The sequence below is a fragment of the Erythranthe guttata genome, chromosome 2 (genome assembly GCF_056151865.1).
Source record: "Erythranthe guttata isolate IM_541 chromosome 2, IM_541, whole genome shotgun sequence".
Classification (NCBI taxonomy): Eukaryota; Viridiplantae; Streptophyta; class Magnoliopsida; order Lamiales; family Phrymaceae; genus Erythranthe; species Erythranthe guttata.
In genome coordinates, this window is record NC_142534.1 from 11,287,415 (window position 1) to 11,309,471 (window position 22,057).

At 38.0% G+C, this 22,057-nt stretch overlaps 2 protein-coding genes across 2 annotated transcripts; both read right to left on the reverse strand.

The window, feature by feature from the left end:
- Nucleotides 1–631: 631 nt before the first annotated feature.
- On the reverse strand, nt 632–13,771 carry LOC105974541 (high affinity nitrate transporter 2.7). The gene is given in 3 exon segments (XM_088827333.1): nt 632–902; nt 6,929–7,227; nt 12,768–13,771. Coding segments are annotated over 3 exon segments (1,401 nt in total). The 5' UTR covers nt 13,620–13,771; the 3' UTR covers nt 632–652.
- Nucleotides 13,772–16,510: 2,739 nt separating this feature from the next.
- On the reverse strand, nt 16,511–17,793 carry LOC148772324 (uncharacterized). Its single transcript, XM_088814981.1, has 3 exons — nt 17,425–17,793; nt 16,858–17,323; nt 16,511–16,767 (listed from the first exon to the last, which is right to left on the reverse strand). The coding sequence occupies exons 1-3, from the start codon at nt 17,791–17,793 to the stop codon at nt 16,511–16,513; spliced, it is 1,092 nt and encodes a 363-aa protein (XP_088671107.1).
- Nucleotides 17,794–22,057: the final 4,264 nt, after the last annotated feature.

Sequence of the window (22,057 nt, forward strand, 5' to 3'; positions counted from 1 at the left end):
TAATGGACGGTGCTAGTTGATTTAATTTTTAGAGTACTCCATAAATATTATAAACATAATCTAGAAGATAAGTACAATTGTAAGATTTTAGAGAGTTTTAGAAAAATCTTTAAAACATAACCACAATTTCCTATATATTTCTACAATATTTACATATATAAGGTAAGCTACTTTGAACTAGTTTATTAATTAGATTTCGATCAAAATTGTACGAAAAATAAATTATTTTACGATAACTGTCGTGAGTCATTTTGGCGCATTAACCAACTATTCCCTACAACTTCCGCCACCGTCACGGTCCACTTCATAGGCTTAGTGAAGTTGCATCCACATTTGCTTATTGTTTGGTTTGAAAAATAGTTCTCACCATTTAGCAGTTGAGAAACCAAAGTCATGCTAGGTCCTTCCGATGATTGAAGGAAGAATCGAGTTGATGGATCATCGATTTGATTCCACCGTGGTATTAGTTGCGCCATTAAAGCAGGATCGAAGAAAACTCATAATATTATTTCTCATAGCCGTAATGTTTTCTCATCGATGCACACCAAATGTTTATTAATGTGATTCTTTAATTAATACAATTGAATGCAATATTAATAAAACACAATACAAAATATAAACAAGGAACAAATTAAATAAATATAACCATTACTTAAGAAAGCAAATTGTAATAATCTTGTTCACTATTAGGGTGGTGAGAAGGGCCACAGAACATTCCACCAGAGTGGGGAAAGTGTAGTAGGGTGAGTGGTAGTGTAGAAAGAAACATCAAAATACCCATGAGAGAGATGCTTTTCTGGGTTGACATATTATTATTTGATCCTGAAAATAGAAGCAATTGTGTCACTACAGCACCTAAAGTACCCCCACTCCCTGTCATTCCTGATATTACTCCAAGGGACCTGCCATTGTTACATATTTAAATTATTGACTTACATTTGTGGAATTGCAATGCAATATAGTATATTTGCTTATAAAAAAAAAAAACATAGTACAATTTTTTTTAATGGGTAAATTACAATCGCCCAAGAGGTACGATCTATTTACGAAAAAATCATTTACTTTTCAATAATTACATCCACCCCTGTAATTTGTAGATTTCTTACATTAACAACCTTTTATAGCGGGGTGGATGGAAGAAATTTAGAAACTGCAAGGGGATGGATATATTTTCTCAAATTTTTTTTATTTTTTTTATTTTTTTTTTTATTTATAATTACATTTTAGCTCAAGATGGTGGAAGTAACTATTACTACGAGTGTAAATGAATGAACTTGAGTCATTAGGGGTGTCAAGCTCGGAATGTATATTTTTAGGGGCCTTAAGATATAAGTCCCTGGTGACAAAACGTATCACAACTAAGTGACAAGCTCAACTAAACCGTTGCTTCACATCCTTCATAAAATTCATTCTAAACATGCCCCTCCACTCACAAATTCAAAATCTGCATTGAGTAATTAAACTGCATTTTATAATTTTTTTATTCTACATTTAATATTTTCATGTTTCCGTTAACGTCTTTTTAATTTTTTTTTTACAAAATACCCAACTATATTTTTTTCTTCTTCATTTTAGCATTTTATACACTATTATAAAATAAAAAAACTTTTTTTTCTTTCCTTTTTTATACATAATATTGAAAATTATATAAAAAAGAACATGTTATTTTGTAATTCTTTTTATAATTCTTTTTATAATTCAAATTACATGATTTTCAATTTTTTTAGTTTTTAGTTTATCTTCTATCATTAAATATAGTCCTCTATAGTTACTGTAGTCACTATCGTCACTTGTAGGCTTCTATAACTTGAACTTGCCTTCAACGCACATTCTCTGTCTGTTCATATACACTACAATAGTCTGTATATGGTGTACTACGGTATATTATAGTTTACTACGGTATATTTTTCCAAATCCTAGCAGCAAACTACTCTCAGTTGCCACCAACCCTATTAAATAAAGCATCCGCGAAATCCTAACAACCAACAGTCACAGCCACCGCAACCATAGTCACCTATTCTCTTTTGGAAAACTTAGATCTGCCACCAACTCCACCTACGAAAACGGATCTCCAAAATCCCATAATCTTCGAACCTTTCATCATCTTCCTCTTCATTACGTAACCCCACATCTACTATCTTCGCTCTCCCTGCCATAGTCATCGCCTCCCATATCGCCATGACCACCCCCACCGGATAAAAGAGAGTGGGAGAAAGAGAGAAGAATAAAAAGATATAGAGCAACGTGATTTTTTATTAGGTATATCAAGGGTATTTTTGGGTTAAATAAAAATAAAAAGATGTGGATCAAATTTAATTTTCAAATAAGGATTTAGTTAAAACATTCTATTTGAGGTTGTGTCTAACATCTAATTATGTTTGGTTTGAGGGGTGTCTCAAATATTGACCGATATTTTTATTACCACGAACTTAGGGAGCTTATTTTTTTTCAAGATCGTAAAATCGGATGGGAAATAGTAATCTCGTATGTATTCGAATTTCGATAAAGGAAAACATTAAAAATTTGACAATTAAATTTTTGAAATTCGAAATGAAAAATATTATTCCAAAATAAGAAATTTTAGGATTAAAATCGGTCAAATTTAAACATTTCGATCCAATTTCCACCCCTACGTTAATCCCTACATTAACGTTATAGATATGTATAAATCGCGAGTATCATATCCAAATGGAATTTAAAATTGGGGTCATTACAAATAAGCCCATCAATGGGTTCTTATTCATAAAGAGATCCAGACAAAAAACTCCTTTACCAATAAGTCCACACATGGTCCATATTTTTGTAAATGACTAAAATAACACCTCATACTTTAATGTGCTCCAATTTCATCCTTAACTTAATTTAACTTCAATTTGACCCCAAATTTCACAAATTATTCAATTTTGACCCAAAAAAAAAATTTCAATTTTTTTTTTCAATTTTTTTTCTTCCTTTCTGTAACTTTTTTTTTCGTTTAAAATACAATATTGCTGTGATTGACAGTAATATTAACTATATTACTGTTAAACATAGTAAAATTAACTAAACTATAGTTTAACACAGTAATATTGCTATATTAATCTCTAGCACAATAATATTAACACAACAAAACTCATTATTATTGTGTTATAGAGTAATATTACTATGTTGACCGTTCAAAAAATATAAATATAATAAAACACCAAAAGAATTAATATTACTTTGAGTGACAGTAATATTACTATAACAACAGTAATATTACCGCCAACCACAATAATATTACAATAATAGACAGTAATATTATTACGTTACTCCGTGAATAACTCAAACAAACAAAAAATTCCAAACAAAATAATAATATTGATGTAGTTGACATCAATATTACTATAAGAACACTAATCTTACCGTCAACCACTGTAATATTATTGTGTTTACAGTAATATTACAATAATAGATAGTAATATTATTACGTTACTCCGTGAATAACTCAAACAAAACAAAAAAATCCAAAAAAATAATAATATTGATGTTGTTGACAGTAATATTATTGTGTTTACAGTTATTTTACTGTCAACGACTGTAATATAATTACGTTGACTTGTCAACAAATCAAAAAAATAACAAAAAAAAAAAATAATAATAATATTACGTTAATGTATTGTCAACGGCAGAACAATTACATAAATGTATTGTCAACAACAGTACAATTACGTTAATTAACTGTCATTGACAGTATAATTACATTAATTTACTGTCAGTGACAGCACAATTACGGTCAACGTTTAGCGGCGGACGTAAAAAAAAAACTTTAAAAAAAACTAAAAAAAGTCAACGCCGGAGACCGCCGGCTAACGCCGGAAATCGGCGAAAAAATCCGAAAGAAAAAAACAATTGGAAAGTCAACGCCGGAATCCGGCGGCAAATTTTTTTTTTTTGAAAAAAAAAAGTTTTGGGTCAAAATTAAATAATTTGTGAAATTTGGGGTCAATTGAGATTAAATTAAGTTAAGGATGAAATTGGAGCATATTAATGTATGCTAAAAAAAAAAGTCAAAATTGAATTTTTGAGGTCGAAATTGGATTTTTGTGGACAAAATTGATTAAATTGGGCTTATAATTAAGAATTGGGTATAAATGGTTGAGGGTAATATTGGCATATACATGAATGTTTCCTTTATTTATAATAAATATTAAAGGAATGTGATTATTGGTGAAAGAGATATAGCCTTAAACCTAGAATAATAAAGATACTTGGTTGGAGACTTATGCATAAAAACCCCTTTAAAATTCTTATATACTCTTATTAAATATTTTTTCTTACAAAATTTACTTTCCGGTTTGTTCTCATTAATCAAATATTTATATTTATTACATGATAAACACGATGCTAACCAATAAAATGAATGCAGAATGGTGAGCTATTATAAACAAGGGTTAATATGCTAGAGGTCCCTAGTTGGAAATATAATTAGATATGGAATACAACCCTAATATTTTTTTCTGAACGAAATCCTTTTTACAAAAATAAATATGGCCCACATCTTTTACTTTTTTTTTTAATCCCAAATTTGCCGTCAACCTAAATCCATAAATTCTACACGTTTATCTCAGATTTATATATTTTTTTATTTTTCTTCTCTCTTCTCTCGCTCTCGCGTTCCGCTTCTCTCGTTTATTTTTATTTTTCTTCTTCTCTTTTCTCTCTCTCTCGCGTTCTTCCGCCTCTCTCGTTTTTTTTAATTTTTCTTCTTCTCTTTTCTCTCTCTCGCGTTCTGTCGATCTCTTTCTCCATCACTTTTCACCATTGTTGATGGGGCGATGACTATGGCGCAATTATGGCGGTGAAGTCGGAGTTAATAAAGGGATGGTTATGGAGGCAAGAGGCGACCACGACTATGGTGGTAGAAGTCAATCTACGACCGCTGATGGCGGACATGACGGCTAAGTTTTAATTTGGTCGACGGCTATGGCGGCTAGGATTTTAATTTGATCGATGGCTAGGGTTTAATTTGGTCAGATCTACGGTGGATAGTGGCTAGGTTTTAATTTGGTCGACGGCTATAGCGGTTAGGGTTTAATTTGGTTGATGGCTAAGGTTTAATTTGGTCAGATCTACGGTGGATGGTGGCTAGGTTTTAATTTGGTCGACGACTATGGTTTAATTTGGTCGATGCCTATGGTGGCTAGGGTTTAATTTGGTCGATAGCTAGGGCTTAATTTGGTCGGCGACTAGGGTTGGTGGACGACTAGGCTTTTGCAAGTAGGGTTTGGTGGCGGCTGAAATTTGTCGGCTGGTATGATTTAACGGTGGCTAGAAGATGTTGAAAGTTAGGGTTTGGCGGCGGTTGGGAGTTGGTGAATGATAAAGTTCGGATAGTACACCACAGTATACCATAGCGTACCATAGCATACCATAGTATCTTTAAAAATCTGCTGTGTTATTTGACAAAAACGAAACTACGGGTGTCTAGATGACTACGACCGGAATTTTTTTTTTAAATCATAAATTTCAATATTATGTAGAATGAAAAAGGAAAAAAAAATAAATTCTTATAGTAATGTAAAAAAAGTAAAAAGAAAAACGTATTCCACGTAAAAAATATAATAATAAAAATGCTACATGCAAATTAAAAATGTTAAATAACATCATAGAATATTTACAATCTGATGTAGTTTCGAATTTGTGAGTAAATGAGCAGTTTAGGAATGAATTTTTATAAAGGATGCGAAGCAAATTTTAGTTAGGCTTGTCATTTAGTTCTAATAATGTTTGTCACCAGGGATTTATATCAATGTTTTGAAAACCGGACCGGACCGGACGGTCTGACCGGTTCAACCGCGAACCGCCGCCGTGTCCGGTCCGGTTACATGTAAGAACCCAAAAAGTTCAAAAACCCGGGTCAATTATCAAAAACCTGGTTCGACCGGTAAGAACCGGGAAACCCGGAAACCAGTCCGAGAACCGGGTTTTAGCTCGAAATGGCCGGATCTGCATAGATGGTAGTCTTAAGCGACTGAATCTTGTCAGAGATGGTTGGGGGTGAACGGATCTGACGGATCTGACCCAATCGAAGGTGGTGGTTGCCATATAGAGAAGAAAAAATAAACCGGAGAAGAATGAAGGAAGAAGAAAAGAAAAAAGAAGAAAAGAAGAAAGGAAGATGATAATGGGATGTGAGGCTATGTGAAAACAGACGAGAAAGTAGTAGAGAGAAGAAAGAGAGAGGTAGAGAGAAGAAAGAGAGAGGGGAGATGAGAGAGACAGGATAGAGGATAAAATGATTGATTTATTTTATTTTATTTTCTTAAAAAACGTTGACTAAGCGGGGATGATTCACTAAAGTGGGAAAAAAAATATAAAAAAATATTATATTCAGGTATTAAATTAATAAAATAATTAAATTAAAAAAAAAAGTAAAAAACCCGGTTGGATCCCGGTTGAACCGGCTCAACCATGACCCAGTTATTTGTCGGATTTGATGTCTGATCCGGTTTTCAAAACATTGATTTATATCTTAAGACCCCTATAAACAAATGCAGGTTTACCAATTGCGCCCGCATGGGTGTAGCTCAACTGGTTCCGGAGGTGGTAAGTTGGTGCAAGGTCCTAGGATCGAATCCTGGCAGCCGCAGTGTGGGAATTTCAACTCCAATGAGTTGGTTCCTTGTGGGCACCAGGTCCGGGTCCGCTACCTTAACGGGCCGTTGAGTTACCATGATTTACATTCCTCCATCAATCCTTGTCGGGCCAAGGGATGATTTACATTCCTCCATCAATCCTTGTCGGGCCAAGGGATGGGGGACCTGGGGGCGAGGGCTTTCGCCTTTTGGTGCAAGGTTTACCAATTGCATAACGATTATATATATATATATATATATATATATATATATATATATATATATATATATATATATATATTAAAATAATTTGCTAAACGGTGGGTACATACCTCTTGGACACAAAAGGAACAACGCCAAATGTAAGCCCAGAAGCAGCTTGCACGAATATAGAGAAACAACACATCACCAAAACCGACCCCCACAGCGATTCAATCCGACCCAGCCCAACACACAGCACCACCGCCACCGTCTGCGCCGCCCACAAGCTCCACAGCCGCCCTCTCATTCCGAATCTCCTTCCCATCGCGTCGGAAACCACCCCTCCCGCCGGCCGCGTTACTATATTCGCGAAACCGAAGCTGGCGGCGATTGCGCCGGCCGCCTCCATACCCACGCCGAATGTTATGGACTAGCTTTAATATCCGGAACTCAACAAAACAAAACAAAACCGAAAATAGATTTCATTGATTACCAACTCCAAAAGTGAGCTTTGAATTCATACAAGAAAGGAAAACACAATAAATAAAGCCTTACAAAAGATAAAAATGGCAGCTGCTAAAAGACAACTACAGCTACCTACCCTAACTACACTAGCTAGTCCAAACTTGGAGAGTTTCTTCTCCACTTTCCATTTATATAGCTAGGGTTTGCTGAAAACGTAGGGTTTATGGCAGCCATGCAACCCTCTCACGTGCCGCACACGTGTCCGTCCCTTTTGAAGATAATTGCTACTCCTTAACCCGTTTTTATAAGTCAAACACAACTCTTGCTCTAAACGACGTCGTAATGAAATTCAAAAAATTAACCCTTCCCTCCTTAATCAGCCAATCATCACACTCCTCCCCCCTTACTTCAGCCATGTCTCATGGCTGAAAATTCGGGTATTTCTTCATCATTTCTTCTCCATCTTCCCATGTGGCTTCCTCAGCTGGCAAGTGTGCCCATTGTACTAACCATTGCCCCACAGCTGCATTCTTCCTCTTTATCAACCGATGCTCCAACACCTTCTCAGGTACAAGCATGATTTGATTCTTCTCATCCAGTGGAGGTAATTCCTCTACTACCCTATCTGTCTTGCCTACCTTCTTCTTCAACTGTGAAACGTGGAAGACAGGGTGGATGTTGGTGTTGTCAGGCAGCTTCAACTCATAGGAAACTTCTCCAATCTTCTTTAGGATGAGGAATGGCCCACAATATTTGGGGGTTAACTTCCACACCCTACTCTTCCTCAGACTGAGCTGTTTGTAGGGTTTCAATTTCAGGTAAGCCCACTCCCCTTCTTCAAAAGTCCTCTCACTTCTGTGGGAATCAGCAAACCTCTTCATCCTTTCTTGAGCTTGCCTCAGCAACTCCTTCAGTTTCTGGGTAGTGGCTTGATGTTCCTTAGTCCAAGTCTCTACTCCCACTGTCTTAGGCATTAGGTGAGGGCCATATCCCATCTGAGGGGGAGCATACCCATAAAGAGCTTCAAAAGGTGTTCTCTGAATGGTGGAGTGGTAACTGGTGTTGTACCACCATTCAGCTAAGGAAATCCAGTTACTCCACTCCTTAGGGAAGTGACCACACATACACCTTAAGTATGTTTCCAAACATTGGTTCACTCTTTCTGTTTGTCCATCTGTTTGAGGGTGGTAAGCAGAGCTCATCTGCTGCTGCACCCCTAAGACCTTCATGAGTTCCTTCCAGAAATTACTAGTGAAGATGGGGTCCCTGTCAGACACAATACTAGTAGGGAGTCCATGCAACTTGTACACTGTGTCAATGAAGACTTTGGACAGCATAGAGGCTGTAAGGGGGTGGCTGAGAGCAATGAAATGCCCATATTTGGTCAGTCTATCTACAACTACCCATATAATCTCCTTCCCCCTAGAATTAGGCAGCCCCACGATGAAATCCATAGAGATGTGAGATCAAGCTTGGTCTGGTATGGGGAGAGGCTGCAGCAAGCCAGGGCTCCTTACATTCTCATGCTTGTTGATTTGACAAATGTGGCATTCTCTGACCACTTCCTCCACTTGAAGCTTCATCTGTGGCCACCAAAAAGTACTTTGAACCCTTTGAAAAGTGGCTTGAATCCCTGAGTGCCCACCAAAGCTAGAGTTATGTATGAACTCTATGATTTTCCTCCTAAAATCCAGACTACTTCCCACATAAATCTTCCCTTTGCACCTCAGAATTCCCTCACAGTACTCAAAGAAGGAAACATCCATTGGTCTCAGGGTGCATTCTACAATAGCTTCTTCTGCTTCTCTATCATTCATGTAGCTCTCTCCTACTTCTTTCATCCACATTGGTTGTAAAAGGGTGATTTGTGATAGCTCCAGTGGTTCCTCTCTCCTTGAGAGGGCATCAGCAGCCTTGTTTTCTGCTCCTTTCTTGTACTCTATCTTGTAGTTGAACCCCATAAGCTTGGCTAGGTACTTGTGTTGTAGTGGAGTTGACAACTTCTGCTCCAACAGATACTTGAGACTTTTCTGGTCTGTCCTAATAGTGAATGTTCCACAGATCAAGTATGATCTCCATTTCTGCACTGCTAAGAGGATGGCTAGGAACTCCTTTTCATATATGGACAGTCCAGCATTCCTTGGCCCTAAGGCTTTGCTGAGGTAAGCAATGGGGTGGCCCTCTTGCATAAGAACAGCCCCAATCCCATGCTGGCAGGCATCAGTCTCCACCACAAAGCTCTTGCTGAAGTTGGGCAGCTGCAGCACTGGTGTGTTGATCATGGCTGCCTTTAGTGGTTCAAATGCCTTGTTTGCTTCATCATTCCAGCCAAACTGCCCCTTCTTGAGTAGTGTTGTCAAAGGCTTGGCAATGGTTCCATACCCCTTGACAAACTTTCTATAATAGCCTGTCAACCCTAAAAACCCCCTCAAAGCTTTCACTGTCTGTGGTAGTGGCCACTCCTTGATACTCTTAATCTTCTCTTGGTCAACCCCTACTCCATTTTCATCAATTACATGTCCAAGGTACTCTATTCTCTTCTGATTGAAGCTACACTTGGATGACTTTGCATACAATTGGTGCTGCCTCAACAATTCTAGCACTGTCCTCAAGTGGTCCAAATGCATGGCTTCATTTGCACTTTAGATCAGTATATCATCAAAGAAGACCAGCACAAACTCCCTCAGTTGTCTTCTGAATATATCATTCATCAAAGATTGGAAGGTTGCAGGAGCATTGGTGAGCCCAAATGGCATCACCTTGAACTCATAATGCCCTGAGGAAGTCACAAATGCAGTCTTTGGGATGTCCTCAGGTTTGACCCTAATTTGATGATAACCAGCCCTCAAATCAATCTTAGAAAACACCCTGGCTTGGCCCAACTCATCCAAGAGATCATCAATAATGGGAATAGGGTAGCTATCCTTGACAGTGATGGCATTTAGCCTTCTGTAGTCCACACAAAACCTCCAACTCCCATCTTTCTTTTTGACTAGAAGGACTGGTGAGGCAAATGGGCTGGTGCTAGCTTGGATTATTCCAGTTTTCAACATCTCTTCCACCATTTTCTCTACTTCTTTCCTCTGCATGTAAGGGTATCTGTAGGGCTGTGCCTTAAAAGGAACTGCTCCCTCTTTCAAGGTGATTGAGTGGTCAATGTTTCGGTTAGGTGGCAATTCTGTAGGTTCTTGAAAGATGTCCTCAAAGTCTAACAGTAACCTCCCCATGCTGTCAGTCTGGTCCTGATCTGAAGACTGTTCCTTCTGTTCTCCACTCATCATAAAAAAACACCCCAGCCCTACTTGCCCTTTCTTAAACATCTTACTCAGCATCTGGCCAGTGATCATGCTGATAGAGGCCTCTTGCTTGTCAGCATGAATGGTTATATCTTTGATCCCATGCCTCAGAGTGACAAATTGATTCACATGGTCAAATAGCACTGGCCCAAACTTCTGCATAAAGTCCACACCAATCACTGCATCACACCCCCCTAATTTGAGCAACCTCATCTCAAATATGAAGTGATGCTTCCCCATTTCCCACTGAAATGCTGGGCATTTAGCATTGCAATCCATTTGATTTCCATTGGCCACTGTGACTAACAATTTGTTAGTGTATACTACTTCACAGCCTAGTTTCCTTGCTGTCTGAGGGTCCAGGAAACTATGAGTGCTCCCTGTGTCAAGAAGCATTGTCAAGTAATTGTTCTTGACCTTGCCTCTGACCTTCAAGGTGTTGGCAGTTGACTGCCCAGTCAATGCAGTGAGAGAGATGCCAATAGTCTCTTCCTCTACTCCTTCTGGCACTTCCTCCAATTGTTCTAACCCTTCTCCTTCATCTGTCCCCTCTTCAATTCCAACAATGGTGAACACATTCTTGCACTTATGCCCTGGAACAAACCTCTCATCACAATTGAAGCACAATCCCCTCCTTTTTCTGTCTTCCATCTCTGGTTTAGACAGCTTCCTTATGATGTTTCCTTTGTGACTGTGGTTTGATGTGTTCCAGTTTCTGTGAGTGCCTCCCTGGTGAGTCTCTTTTCCCCCCCTATTGGCCATATTTTTAGCTTGTTTGACAGTGTTTCTCAATCCCATCTTGAGGTGGTCCAAAGTATTTTCATACATCTTAGCTATCTGTATAGCTTGTGCTAAAGACATAGGTTTGAGCACCTTCACTAGGCTTTTCAGTTCATCCTTCATCCCTCCCAAGAAGGCTCTAATGTAGTAATCTTCACCTAAGTTCCTATGGTTCTGAGCCATGAAGGCCTTGAGCTCCTCAAACTTGAGCCTGTAATCCTCAACACTTCCCTCTTGTCTCAACTTGTGGAACTGCTCCACCACATCTATTGCCTCCTCATCCATAAATCTTTCATACACCATATTGGAGAATACATTCCACCCTACAAACTCCCTTCCTTCCACATAGTCCATGTACCAATATTCAGCCTTGCCCTCCAGATTCATAGCAGCCATCATTACTCTCTCCACATCAGTCATAGGGTTCAAGACAAAGTACCTGTTGCACCTCCTTATCCAGGTTCTGGGGTCCTCTCCGTTAAATTTGGGAAACTCACCCCTCGGCCCCCTTGTATTGTTGCAGATCTGCATCTCCTGCCCTCTCTGCCCCACGTTCTCAGCCTCCATGGGGTTCCTTCTGTTACCCTCAGCACTTCTGTCTGGTGTGAAGCCCGGCAAGAAATGGTCTTGGTGAGGTGTGTAGAGCCTGTCGTTTTGAGATGACTGCCCCACCACATAAACTGGTTCCTTCCCCTTGTTGTTCTTGGTCATTTCTTCAAGTAATCTCTTAACTTGCTCCATATTGAAGCTCATATTGGTCATTTCTTCCTTCAAGGTCCTCATCTCTGCTTGGTGTCTGGTATTTATCTCTCTCTGCTCTTCCCTGAACGGATCTGTGGTTCCTTGCAATGGATCTGTGATTTCATCCCTATTTCTACTCATTTTTGTGCCAGTGAAGTGCTTTAGTGGTGCTGTGTTTAGTGAATATGAGGTGAGTAATTCTTGAGTGATAATGAACAGGTGATGTCCAGAACCATGCTCTGATTACCAAATGTTATGGACTAGCTTTAATATCCGGAACTCAACAAAACAAAACAAAACCGAAAATAGATTTCATTGATTACCAACTCCAAAAGTGAGCTTTGAATTCATACAAGAAAGGAAAACACAATAAATAAAGCCTTACAAAAGATAAAAATGGCAGCTGCTAAAAGACAACTACAGCTACCTACCCTAACTACACTAGCTAGTCCAAACTTGGAGAGTTTCTTCTCCACTTTCCATTTATATAGCTAGGGTTTGCTGAAAACGTAGGGTTTATGGCAGCCATGCAACCCTCTCACGTGCCGCACACGTGTCCGTCCCTTTTGAAGATAATTGCTACTCCTTAACACGTTTTTATAAGTCAAACACAACTCTTGCTCTAAACGACGTCGTAATGAAATTCAAAAAATTAACCCTTCCCTCCTTAATCAGCCAATCATCACACTCCGAACCTATCGTAAAAATACTGCGCAATAATATTATCAGTCGTCAACTCCACTCCGAAGCAGAACCCATACGTTAACCCTCAAACCCATCCTCTGTAATTCTTCAACCCGTTGAACAAAATACTGAAATAGTTTTTGTTTGTGTTAGTTGACGTCCGTTTATATTTTCCGTCGGGGAGATCTTGGCCGTAGGCCAGAACACCTAACGCCGTTAAGATCTGTAGAAGCGCTGGAACCGTAAACGCGGCTCTCCAAGCAAATGAGGGTTTGAGTTTTACGATGTGGGTTAGGAAATAGTATACGGACGGCATCACGAGCTGCGTCAACCCGGAGCCGGCGCTGGCCCAGCCGGATGCGACGCCGGTCGCCGCGCCGACGACCTCGCCGGAGAACATGGATGCCATCCAGAACTGGCAGGAGACGAAGTTCGCGAGAGAGATGCCGATTAGGAAGCGGACTAGGATGAAGGATTTGGCGGTTGAGGCGAAGGAGACGGCGAGGACGGCGGGGGCGGTGAGGAGGGAGACGGCGGCGGAGGCGGCGCGGGGGCCGAACATGTCGCAGGCGGGGCCCATGGCGAGGCGGGAGAAGATGGATCCGCAGAAGGAGGCTGCTCCGGCGGTGCCTACGTCGGCGGCGGTGAGGCGGAGGTCTTGGCGGATTGCGGGGAGGAGAGAGGGGATGGAGAAGGTGGAGAAGAAGCAGGAGAAGAGTGAAATCCAGGCGAGGTGGAAGGCGCGCATGTGCGGCGGAGATATCGAGAATGGTCGGAAAACAGTGGCTTTGTGTTCGGAATCCACTTGCAGAGGAAAGGTGGGTTGATCGGTTGTTTTGGAAGCTTGTTGTTCCATGGCTGAGTTCGTCACTAATATTCAGTTCGTCACTAATTTTCAGTTTTAATAGGAAGAAAAGTAAAGAACAAATATTGAGACTTATGAGTCTGATTTATGTATTCTTTGGGCTTCCCCATTTGTTTGAGGGTAAGTTACTACCACCCCTGAGGAATGATAAAATTACGAAAACTCTCCTTCAGTTTGGGTAATTACATTTAACTATAAATTTTCTTACACGTCCACCCTTGCGGTTTCAAGTTTAGTGGAATCTTCTTGATTATAATATTCCTTGTGGTTTCAAATTTAGTGAAATCTTCTTGATTATATGGAATATTATCACTTTTGTACATGTTTTATTCCATTCAAGATCCATATTTTGAAGCAAGATGATTATAAAGAGTTAAATGCAACAACCTCCCCTGTGTTAATCCTAAAGACCAGAAAACCCCATGTGATAAAAAAAGTGACTCATACCCCCATGTAATCTATAGTCAAAGTCGTTTCCCCCCCTCCAGATCGTCTGTGTTGTTCACGCGCTATTTGTGCGACTACTCATCCGAATTATGAACGATTTTTATGCAAAAGGACATTATTGCCTCTCTGGTATTTACTTCTTTGTAAAGAGGGCATATTCCCTCTTACAATCGAAATTAGGGTTTATATTTCCTCTCACAAACCGAAATTAGGGGTCAATCGAGCTCATGTCTTCCTCTTCGTCCAACACCGCTGCAAAGAGAAGAAATATGAAGTTGCATATGGATTTGCGTTACGCCACACCTCCGTTTTGTTATTGCGGGCAAAGGTCTTCTCTGCCACACCTCCGTTTTGTTATTGCGGGCAAAGGTCTTCTCTGAAGATTGTTGAATCAACAACAAAACCGTCAATAGGTAGGTTGTATCATAACTGCGAAATCCGAAGGTGTAAATTTTTCGAATGGTGCGCCCCGATTCGAGCTACGTGGGAACCCGTTGGGATTCCTATCAAATATCCATCTTGCGAAGATGTAGTGCAGGATAAAGTTGAGGAGGAGGATGAAATAATTTCGAGATGCACAAGTGTTCATAAATCGAGTGCAAAAGATTGTGGTAACAATTTTCAAATTTCCTGGGTTATATGCGCATTGTTGTTTGTTGTGGTGATGGTACATTTGCAAAAGATTTAGAACATTTAGAGGCAGTGATGGATATTGTAATATTTATGGACTAAGTAGTACATGTTATGTTTGTCTTGTTTGTATTCAATATTCCAATTGCTCCAATTTCTATTCCAATTGCTCCAATTTCTAATGAAAATATAGATGGGTTTGTTCCAATTTCATTTTTTAATTTTTTATGTTGTTGTTTACCAAATATTCTTACTGAAAAAAAAGAACCAACATAATCTTGCATAACCAACCAACTTAGAAAAAACAAATGGCAAGATCAATCCTAAAATTTCACTTTCCCCAAACCTGTTTTAACTTCAAACAACAACAATAATGTCAAATAAATATATTGAGAACATTCAAACAAACTAAGTTTTACTAATGTCTTCATAAGAAGCTAAAAACATACAAAATAAGCATTCACAATGGCTGAATGTTACTAATACAGTCATTAATAAGCCATGTTACATTAGAAGTTTCAAAAATATTGTTTTTTAAAAAATGCTTCATAATAACAAATAACAAAAACTGGATTATCATCATCACTTGCTTTCTAAATCTTCCACATCTTCTTCTTCTTGGACCTATCTTTGATATTTTGCACTTCAGAAATGTGGACCTTCCTTTTTCTTTTGGGATTGGTTGAACTAGCACCACCTTCTACAGTTGATGAGGCCTCCTTTTCATGTCCAAGCAGGGCTGCATTTCTTCTCCCCTGGTAAACCTACAATGAATATAAAGTAAGTTAAATTCAAGTAAACTCACTATCTACAAATCAAGAAAACTACATTTTACCCTTGATGGTTGAACTGCATTTGTATTCACAACCATTGACTCTTGAGAGGAAACTGGTGGAGGTGCACTACATCCAAATCTCATAAACTGATGAGCTCTTGGAGTTCTTGACTTCACTACCAATGAAGGGGATGCAGTATGGCCAGTTGTTTGTGCTCTTGAAGCTGTTGGAGGGGCAGAAGATGCAGTATGGCCAGTTGTTTGTGCACTTGGAGCTGCTGGAGGTACAGAAGATGCAGTAGGGCCATTTCTTTGTGCATTAGGATCATTTCTTTGTGCACTTGGAGCTCTTGGATTCTTGCATGTGTTACTATTATGGCCTCTTTGCACACAATTCTTACATGTATGGGTCAAGCCCTTTCTGAATGAGGGCCTCTGCAGCTCCTCAGGTGCTTTTCTTCTCATTCTTTTAGGTCTCCCCCTCTTTATCTTTGGAGTTGGTGCTGCAAGTGGTTCATAAGAGGTCTTCAAGTAATCTCTATGCCCTGGAACAGCATGTATCATGTGTTCAAATGTCTTCAAATACATTTCTTTTTTGTAGCAGTTGTCCACATAATCCTCCAACTTGTATTGCATGAGCACATGGGAACCCACACATCTGAAATATGCCACATGAACAAGTCCTATCAGTCAATTTCACAATGTATGTATCCAAGCAGTGTTGAACCTCAAATTCATCCCTCCCACACCAAGTAGGAAAGCAATTTCTTGCTGTCTTCTGGAACTTGTTGATTTTTCTTAAGATGTTTGGACAAATTGTGCCTTCATACTTCTCCATCCCAGTTCTTTTTGTTTGGTGTCTAGTTGTCAACCTTCTCCTAATCCATTCAAACATGCTTATTATAGGCTTCTCCCTTACTTGAAGGATCATATTGTTGAAAGATTCACACAAATTATTGACTAGCACATTTGATTTGCAACTTGTGGTGAAGTGTGATCTGGTCCAGTGACAAGGTGGGATGTTCCTTAACTATTCTGCTGCAGCTCTATCAATCTTCTGAATCTCAGTCATATGCATTGCAAATGTATTCTTGTTTCCAGTTGATGAAGCTTTCCATAACAGTGTCTTCAGATCTTCAGATGGCCACTTACTTATGAAATTCTGGTATATATGTCTCACACAGAACCTATGAGCACAAACAGGTGCTAGTTCTTTCAATGTCTCCAACAACCCCTTCTGTCTATCAGAAATGAAAGTCCATTTGGTTTCTTCTACACCACCAATATCTTCAAGTAATGCACTAATAAACCAAGTTCATGTCTCCCTATTCTCAACAGGCACAACAACAAGTGCAATAGCAAACAAATTATCATTGCCATCTCTACCAATTGCAGCCAAAAGTTGCCCCCCATGAAATGTTTTAAGGAAACACCCATCCAAGCCAATCAAAGGTCTACAACCAGACATGAATCCCCTTTTCATTGCATCAAGACATAAATGCATTATATCAAAGATATGGGGTTCTGAATAGAGTACCTTTCTGAGTAACATCTTAGAACCAGGATTTTTGTCCCTCATTGTTTCACAATAGTCCCACAATAGCTTGTATTCTGCTGCATTATCTCCTCTAATCCTTTCCATTGCTACTTTTTTTGCTCTCTTGGCCTTCCAGTATCCAGCATTCACACCAACTTTTCTTAAGATTGTATTTTGCAGCTTGACTATAGAAATGTCTGGATTATCTTTAATTCCTTGTTCCAGTCTCTTCCCAATATACTTGGCATTAGCATGTCTGTTGACCTTCACTTTACAACATGTGTGCTCACCTGAAATAGTCTTGATCTGCAATATAAGTTCATAAACATGTTTTAAACAAGTTGGGCCTTTTATAAGTTCATATATGTTCATAAACATGTATCAAATTTTAAAAGTATTAGTTATACCTGAAATACTGGACCACCTTGAACAACTGATGCATGAATCCTCCAGTTGCACCCCTCTGCCTTGCACTTTGCAGTGACTCTTTTTCTTTCATTCTTCACATACTCCAACTCATATCCATTTCTCACAACCCAATCTCTAAGAGCCTCTCTATATAATTCAATACTTGGAAACCTCATACAAACTTCCAAGTCCCTATTTTTCATATTCTGCCCCTCAGTGTATACAGGATACCTGTTACACTCATTTCTGTCATCTAGATTCTCAATTTCTTCATCATCATCATCTGCATCACTAAACCACTCTGATGGAGATGGATCAATACTATACTTCTGCAATTTGGGCCTTTTTCTTCTAGATTTCCTCAACATATTTTTCAGCTTCTTCACTTGGTCTTGTTTAGTGATAATATTTTCCACAAAAATATCATCTTCTGAAGACCCTTCAATGTCTTACAACACTTCAGTTGGAGCATCTGAATCTATGTCATCAGCATCATGATCAGGTTGAATGTAGTCTGTATCAGATGAATCATCAAATTCAGAAGAGCTTGTATAATTTGTTGTTGGAGGCTCTTCAGCTCTTGGTTGCACTTCTTCAGTAATTGGAGATAATTCTTCTTCAGCTATTGGCTGCATTTCATCAGTATTTGGAGGCAATTCTTCTTCAGCTCGTGGTTGCACTTCATCACTAATTGGAGGCAATTCTTCTTCAGCTCTTGGTTGCACATCATCAGTAAGTGGAGGCAATTCTTCATTTGTTGATGCTTCCTCTTCAGTTGTTGGTTGCACTTCATCAGAAATTGGAGGCAATTCTTCATTAGTTACTTGAACTTCTTCAGGTTCTTGCAATAACAGAGGAATTTCTTTTTCTGGTGCTGGATGAATAATGTTCCCATTTCTGTCAACTGATATAAGTGGTTCTATACCAAGCACCTCTGTGTAAAATGTGACATGGTTTAGTCCTTGGTGTACATCAATCAAAAATTGGATGCCAATGTCACTTTCCACAACCTTCAACCCATAATCAAGTGGTTGCCCAGGATACAAGAAGTAGAATTGTATATCAAACCTCTTTCCTCCACAGATCCTATAAATCTTGTAAAGTGTGTCCAAGTTGAGGTAGTCTAAATTCACATCATGGACTTGGTCATGTCTTCCTCCAACATAAGTTAATTTATTGTTTTGAACAAACTTTCCATCCAACCAAACAGTAAATGTACAATAGTGGTCCATCCTGTATAAAGACAAAATTCTAAACAATCAAAAGATGGACCATGTTGCAATGAAACATTATTTAATTCATAAACTGAGATAAAAAAAATTTACTTTTATATTCAACTTCGATACTGCAAAGCTCTGTACCCCACAAATATTCTTAAATATTAACCATGTGCATAGATTATTATTTTTTGTTATATAGAACAAGACCCAACAACAATCAAACATAAACAAAGAAAAACCGACAAAAAAACATTAAATTTCAGACTCATAAAGTAGTATATGCAGGACCACAATCCAAACATCAAAAAACAGGACAAAACAAGCAGAAGATCCGAAAAAAAGAAGGGTAAAACTCACCTCAGCAGTCTTCTATATTTTCATGTCAATGGCTTCAATCGCTTCACTTCACCTTGTGTGGATTCGAACCAAAACAATTTACGGACTAATATTGAGGAATCGATTTAGGGTTTCTCAGAATTTAGGGTTTTTTGGAATTTTGGGGATTTTCACAGTGAGAGAGAGAGTGTGTAAATCTGTTGATAATTTCACACTTTTACTGAAGGGTTTTTTTGTCTTTTCGCAGGCGGTCAACGGGTGAAATAAAAAAGGGTCGAGTGTACTTACTTAAATAGATTAAGGGGGGTATGAGTCACTTTTTTTATCACAGGGGGTTTTCTGGTCTTTAGGATTAACACAGGGGAGGTTGTTGCATTTAACTCTAATTATAAATTATGTTTCTTGACTTGTATATATCATATTGTGGTGCATTAAAAACTGTATTTTTATACAAAACGAGTAAAAACTAGAGCACATTCGACGAAATCTAGATGATTATGTTGAATTTGATACCATAAGGGTAGAGGTGTAAGAAGATTCATAGTTGAGGGATAAATATAATTATATGAACAAGAGAGAATTTTTCGTAATTTGACCAAACCTCAGGGGTGGTTGTAATTTACCCTTTGTTCGATTTGAGTTTTGAGTATGAAAATGACGTGTTAGATGATGTTAAGTAGTTATGTGTATATCCAGAAAATGGCTTATTGGATGGTATACCCAGCGTGGGTGATAAAAATCATTCTACGTTATTGAGTTGATGCAACATCGAACCCCCAAACTAATACATATCAAGGTTCTAAAACACATGAGCAGGGTCGGTCTACCTCCTCGCCGATTGATCAATGTGCAATGAACTGAAACAAATCGATTTTTCATATTTAACGTAATATAATATTATTTGTAAAATTTAAAACATACATAAAAAGATATTTAAATATGATTTTAGCTCCATCATTTGTAAATTATTATCACTTAGCAAATGTTTCATAATAATAAGAAATTTTTAAACATAATTCCATTCCCATCATTTAAACATTATTCTACCCTCGTTCATCGATTCGTAGAGCGGTGCAGCGGTTTTTGGTTGTTTTGTGTGAGTGCGACGTTGTTTTCTTTCTTACGAGAATAATAGAGTCGAGAGAGGGATGAAAAGAACGGTTATGAACTAAAATCTTTAATATCATTTTGATTTTAAAAAATTAAAAAATTGAACGATGGATTTTTTTTCCCCATTTTTGCCTCAAACGGCCTCGGACTGCCTCATATGTCAAAAACCAAATTTTCAAAAATTTACACAAAAATCATAATGGTTTGGGTCCGCCTCCACCTTGATCGATTTTTAGAACACAAATAAATACAAGTGTTGACGTGCTAACGGATGACATATTTTTTTTTTCCAAATCCCGTTTAATATCTTTATATATAAAGGTAAGAAACACTAGGACACCGTATTATGTGTTTCTTTTTAAAATTAATCAATATTGTAATTATTATTATTATTTTCATCTAGAATTTTTGAGATTTTTTTTTTTGGGATAATTAGTAAGAACCCCCTCATCTAGGAAAATGAGTTAAGGAAACACCCCCTCCCAAAAATAATTAGAGAAACCCCCCTTAGCTAATATCCCACCCAAATGCTATTTTAATAATTCACAAACCACTCTTAATAATATTAAATCTCATTTTCGCGTTTCAAAACCCTAACCCATTTAATTTGCCGTTCTCTCTTCTGCTTTTCTCGTCTTCTCATCTTCTCTCTTATCTCTTCTCTTCTAGACTGAAAGTCGGAGGAAAAGCAAGACGTCGACCGACGGTGGTGGTTGTGGAAGAGTGTTTGTCGCCGCCTCCGCCGCCGCATGAAGGATGATGACGGTTCTTTAGTTGGCGGCGGTGGTTTCCACCGACGACGTTGAAGGTGATGACTTACGCTCGTCGTCGAGGACGCAGTGGGTTGACGGCTACGAGGATGAGGCATGAGAAAATAACTGTTGCAGTTGATGTTGATGAAGGTTTTTTTTTTAATTATTTTTTTGTATGAATTATTTATTTTATTCTTTTTAGGGATTGGTTGAATAGTATGGTATGACAGCAGTGTGGTGACAATAGGGAGGCAAATTTAGGGTTTTTTGTTGGATTGGGTGGAGGACGGCGCGTGTACAGAAATTCGCGGAGGCTGGAACCTTAATCGACTATGTACATATTCAATAGTCGATTAAGTTAATCGACTATGCTCTGATGGTTGATTAAGGTTGATCAACTCCAGTTTTTTATTTTCTTTTTGATTTTATTGTTTATTGATTCCAATTGTATAAATCAATTATATTGTTGGTATATTTTTTGTTTTTTGTAAAATGTAGTTGATTTTGTATTTTTTGCAGTTGTGATTTGTTATTTTTAGTAGCAGATTTTTAATCGACTATGCTCCGGTAGTCGATTAAGGTTGATCGACTGAATTGTTTTTCTTTTTTTGGATTTTTTGTTTATTGATTCCAATTGTATAAATCAATTATAATATTCTTATATATTTTTTGTTTTCGTAAAATATAGTTGATTTTGCATTTTAGATTTGTTATACTTCGTAGCAGATTCTTAATCGACTACGCTTCATCATAGTCGATTAATATACCTGATATAGAAAAAAAATTAAAAAACAAAAAAAGTTTAATTTTTTTTTTAAATTTCCTTAATCAACTATGCTTCATAGTCGATTTACATTAATCGACTATGTTCCATAGTCGATTAATAAAATTGATACAGAAAAAAAAAGGGAAAAAAAAAGAAAAAAAAATCCCTGATACTAGCGCGTGATGCGGTGATGATGTGGCGGGCGGGGACAAAATTGGAAAAAATAATGGTTGAAAATGGGTGTGGGCTTTTCTCAAATGAAGAGAAATATTTTGGGCATCTCTCTATCAAAAGAAGTAATAAGGGGATCTTCTCAAAGAATTTTTTTTTTTTTACTTTCCAAGCAAAGATTGGCAAATCGACAAGTGAAATCCTAATCTATTGGAATAGTTATTTTTTCTTTTATTTCTTTGTAAATTTCTCTTGTTCGTACACATCAACGTAGATT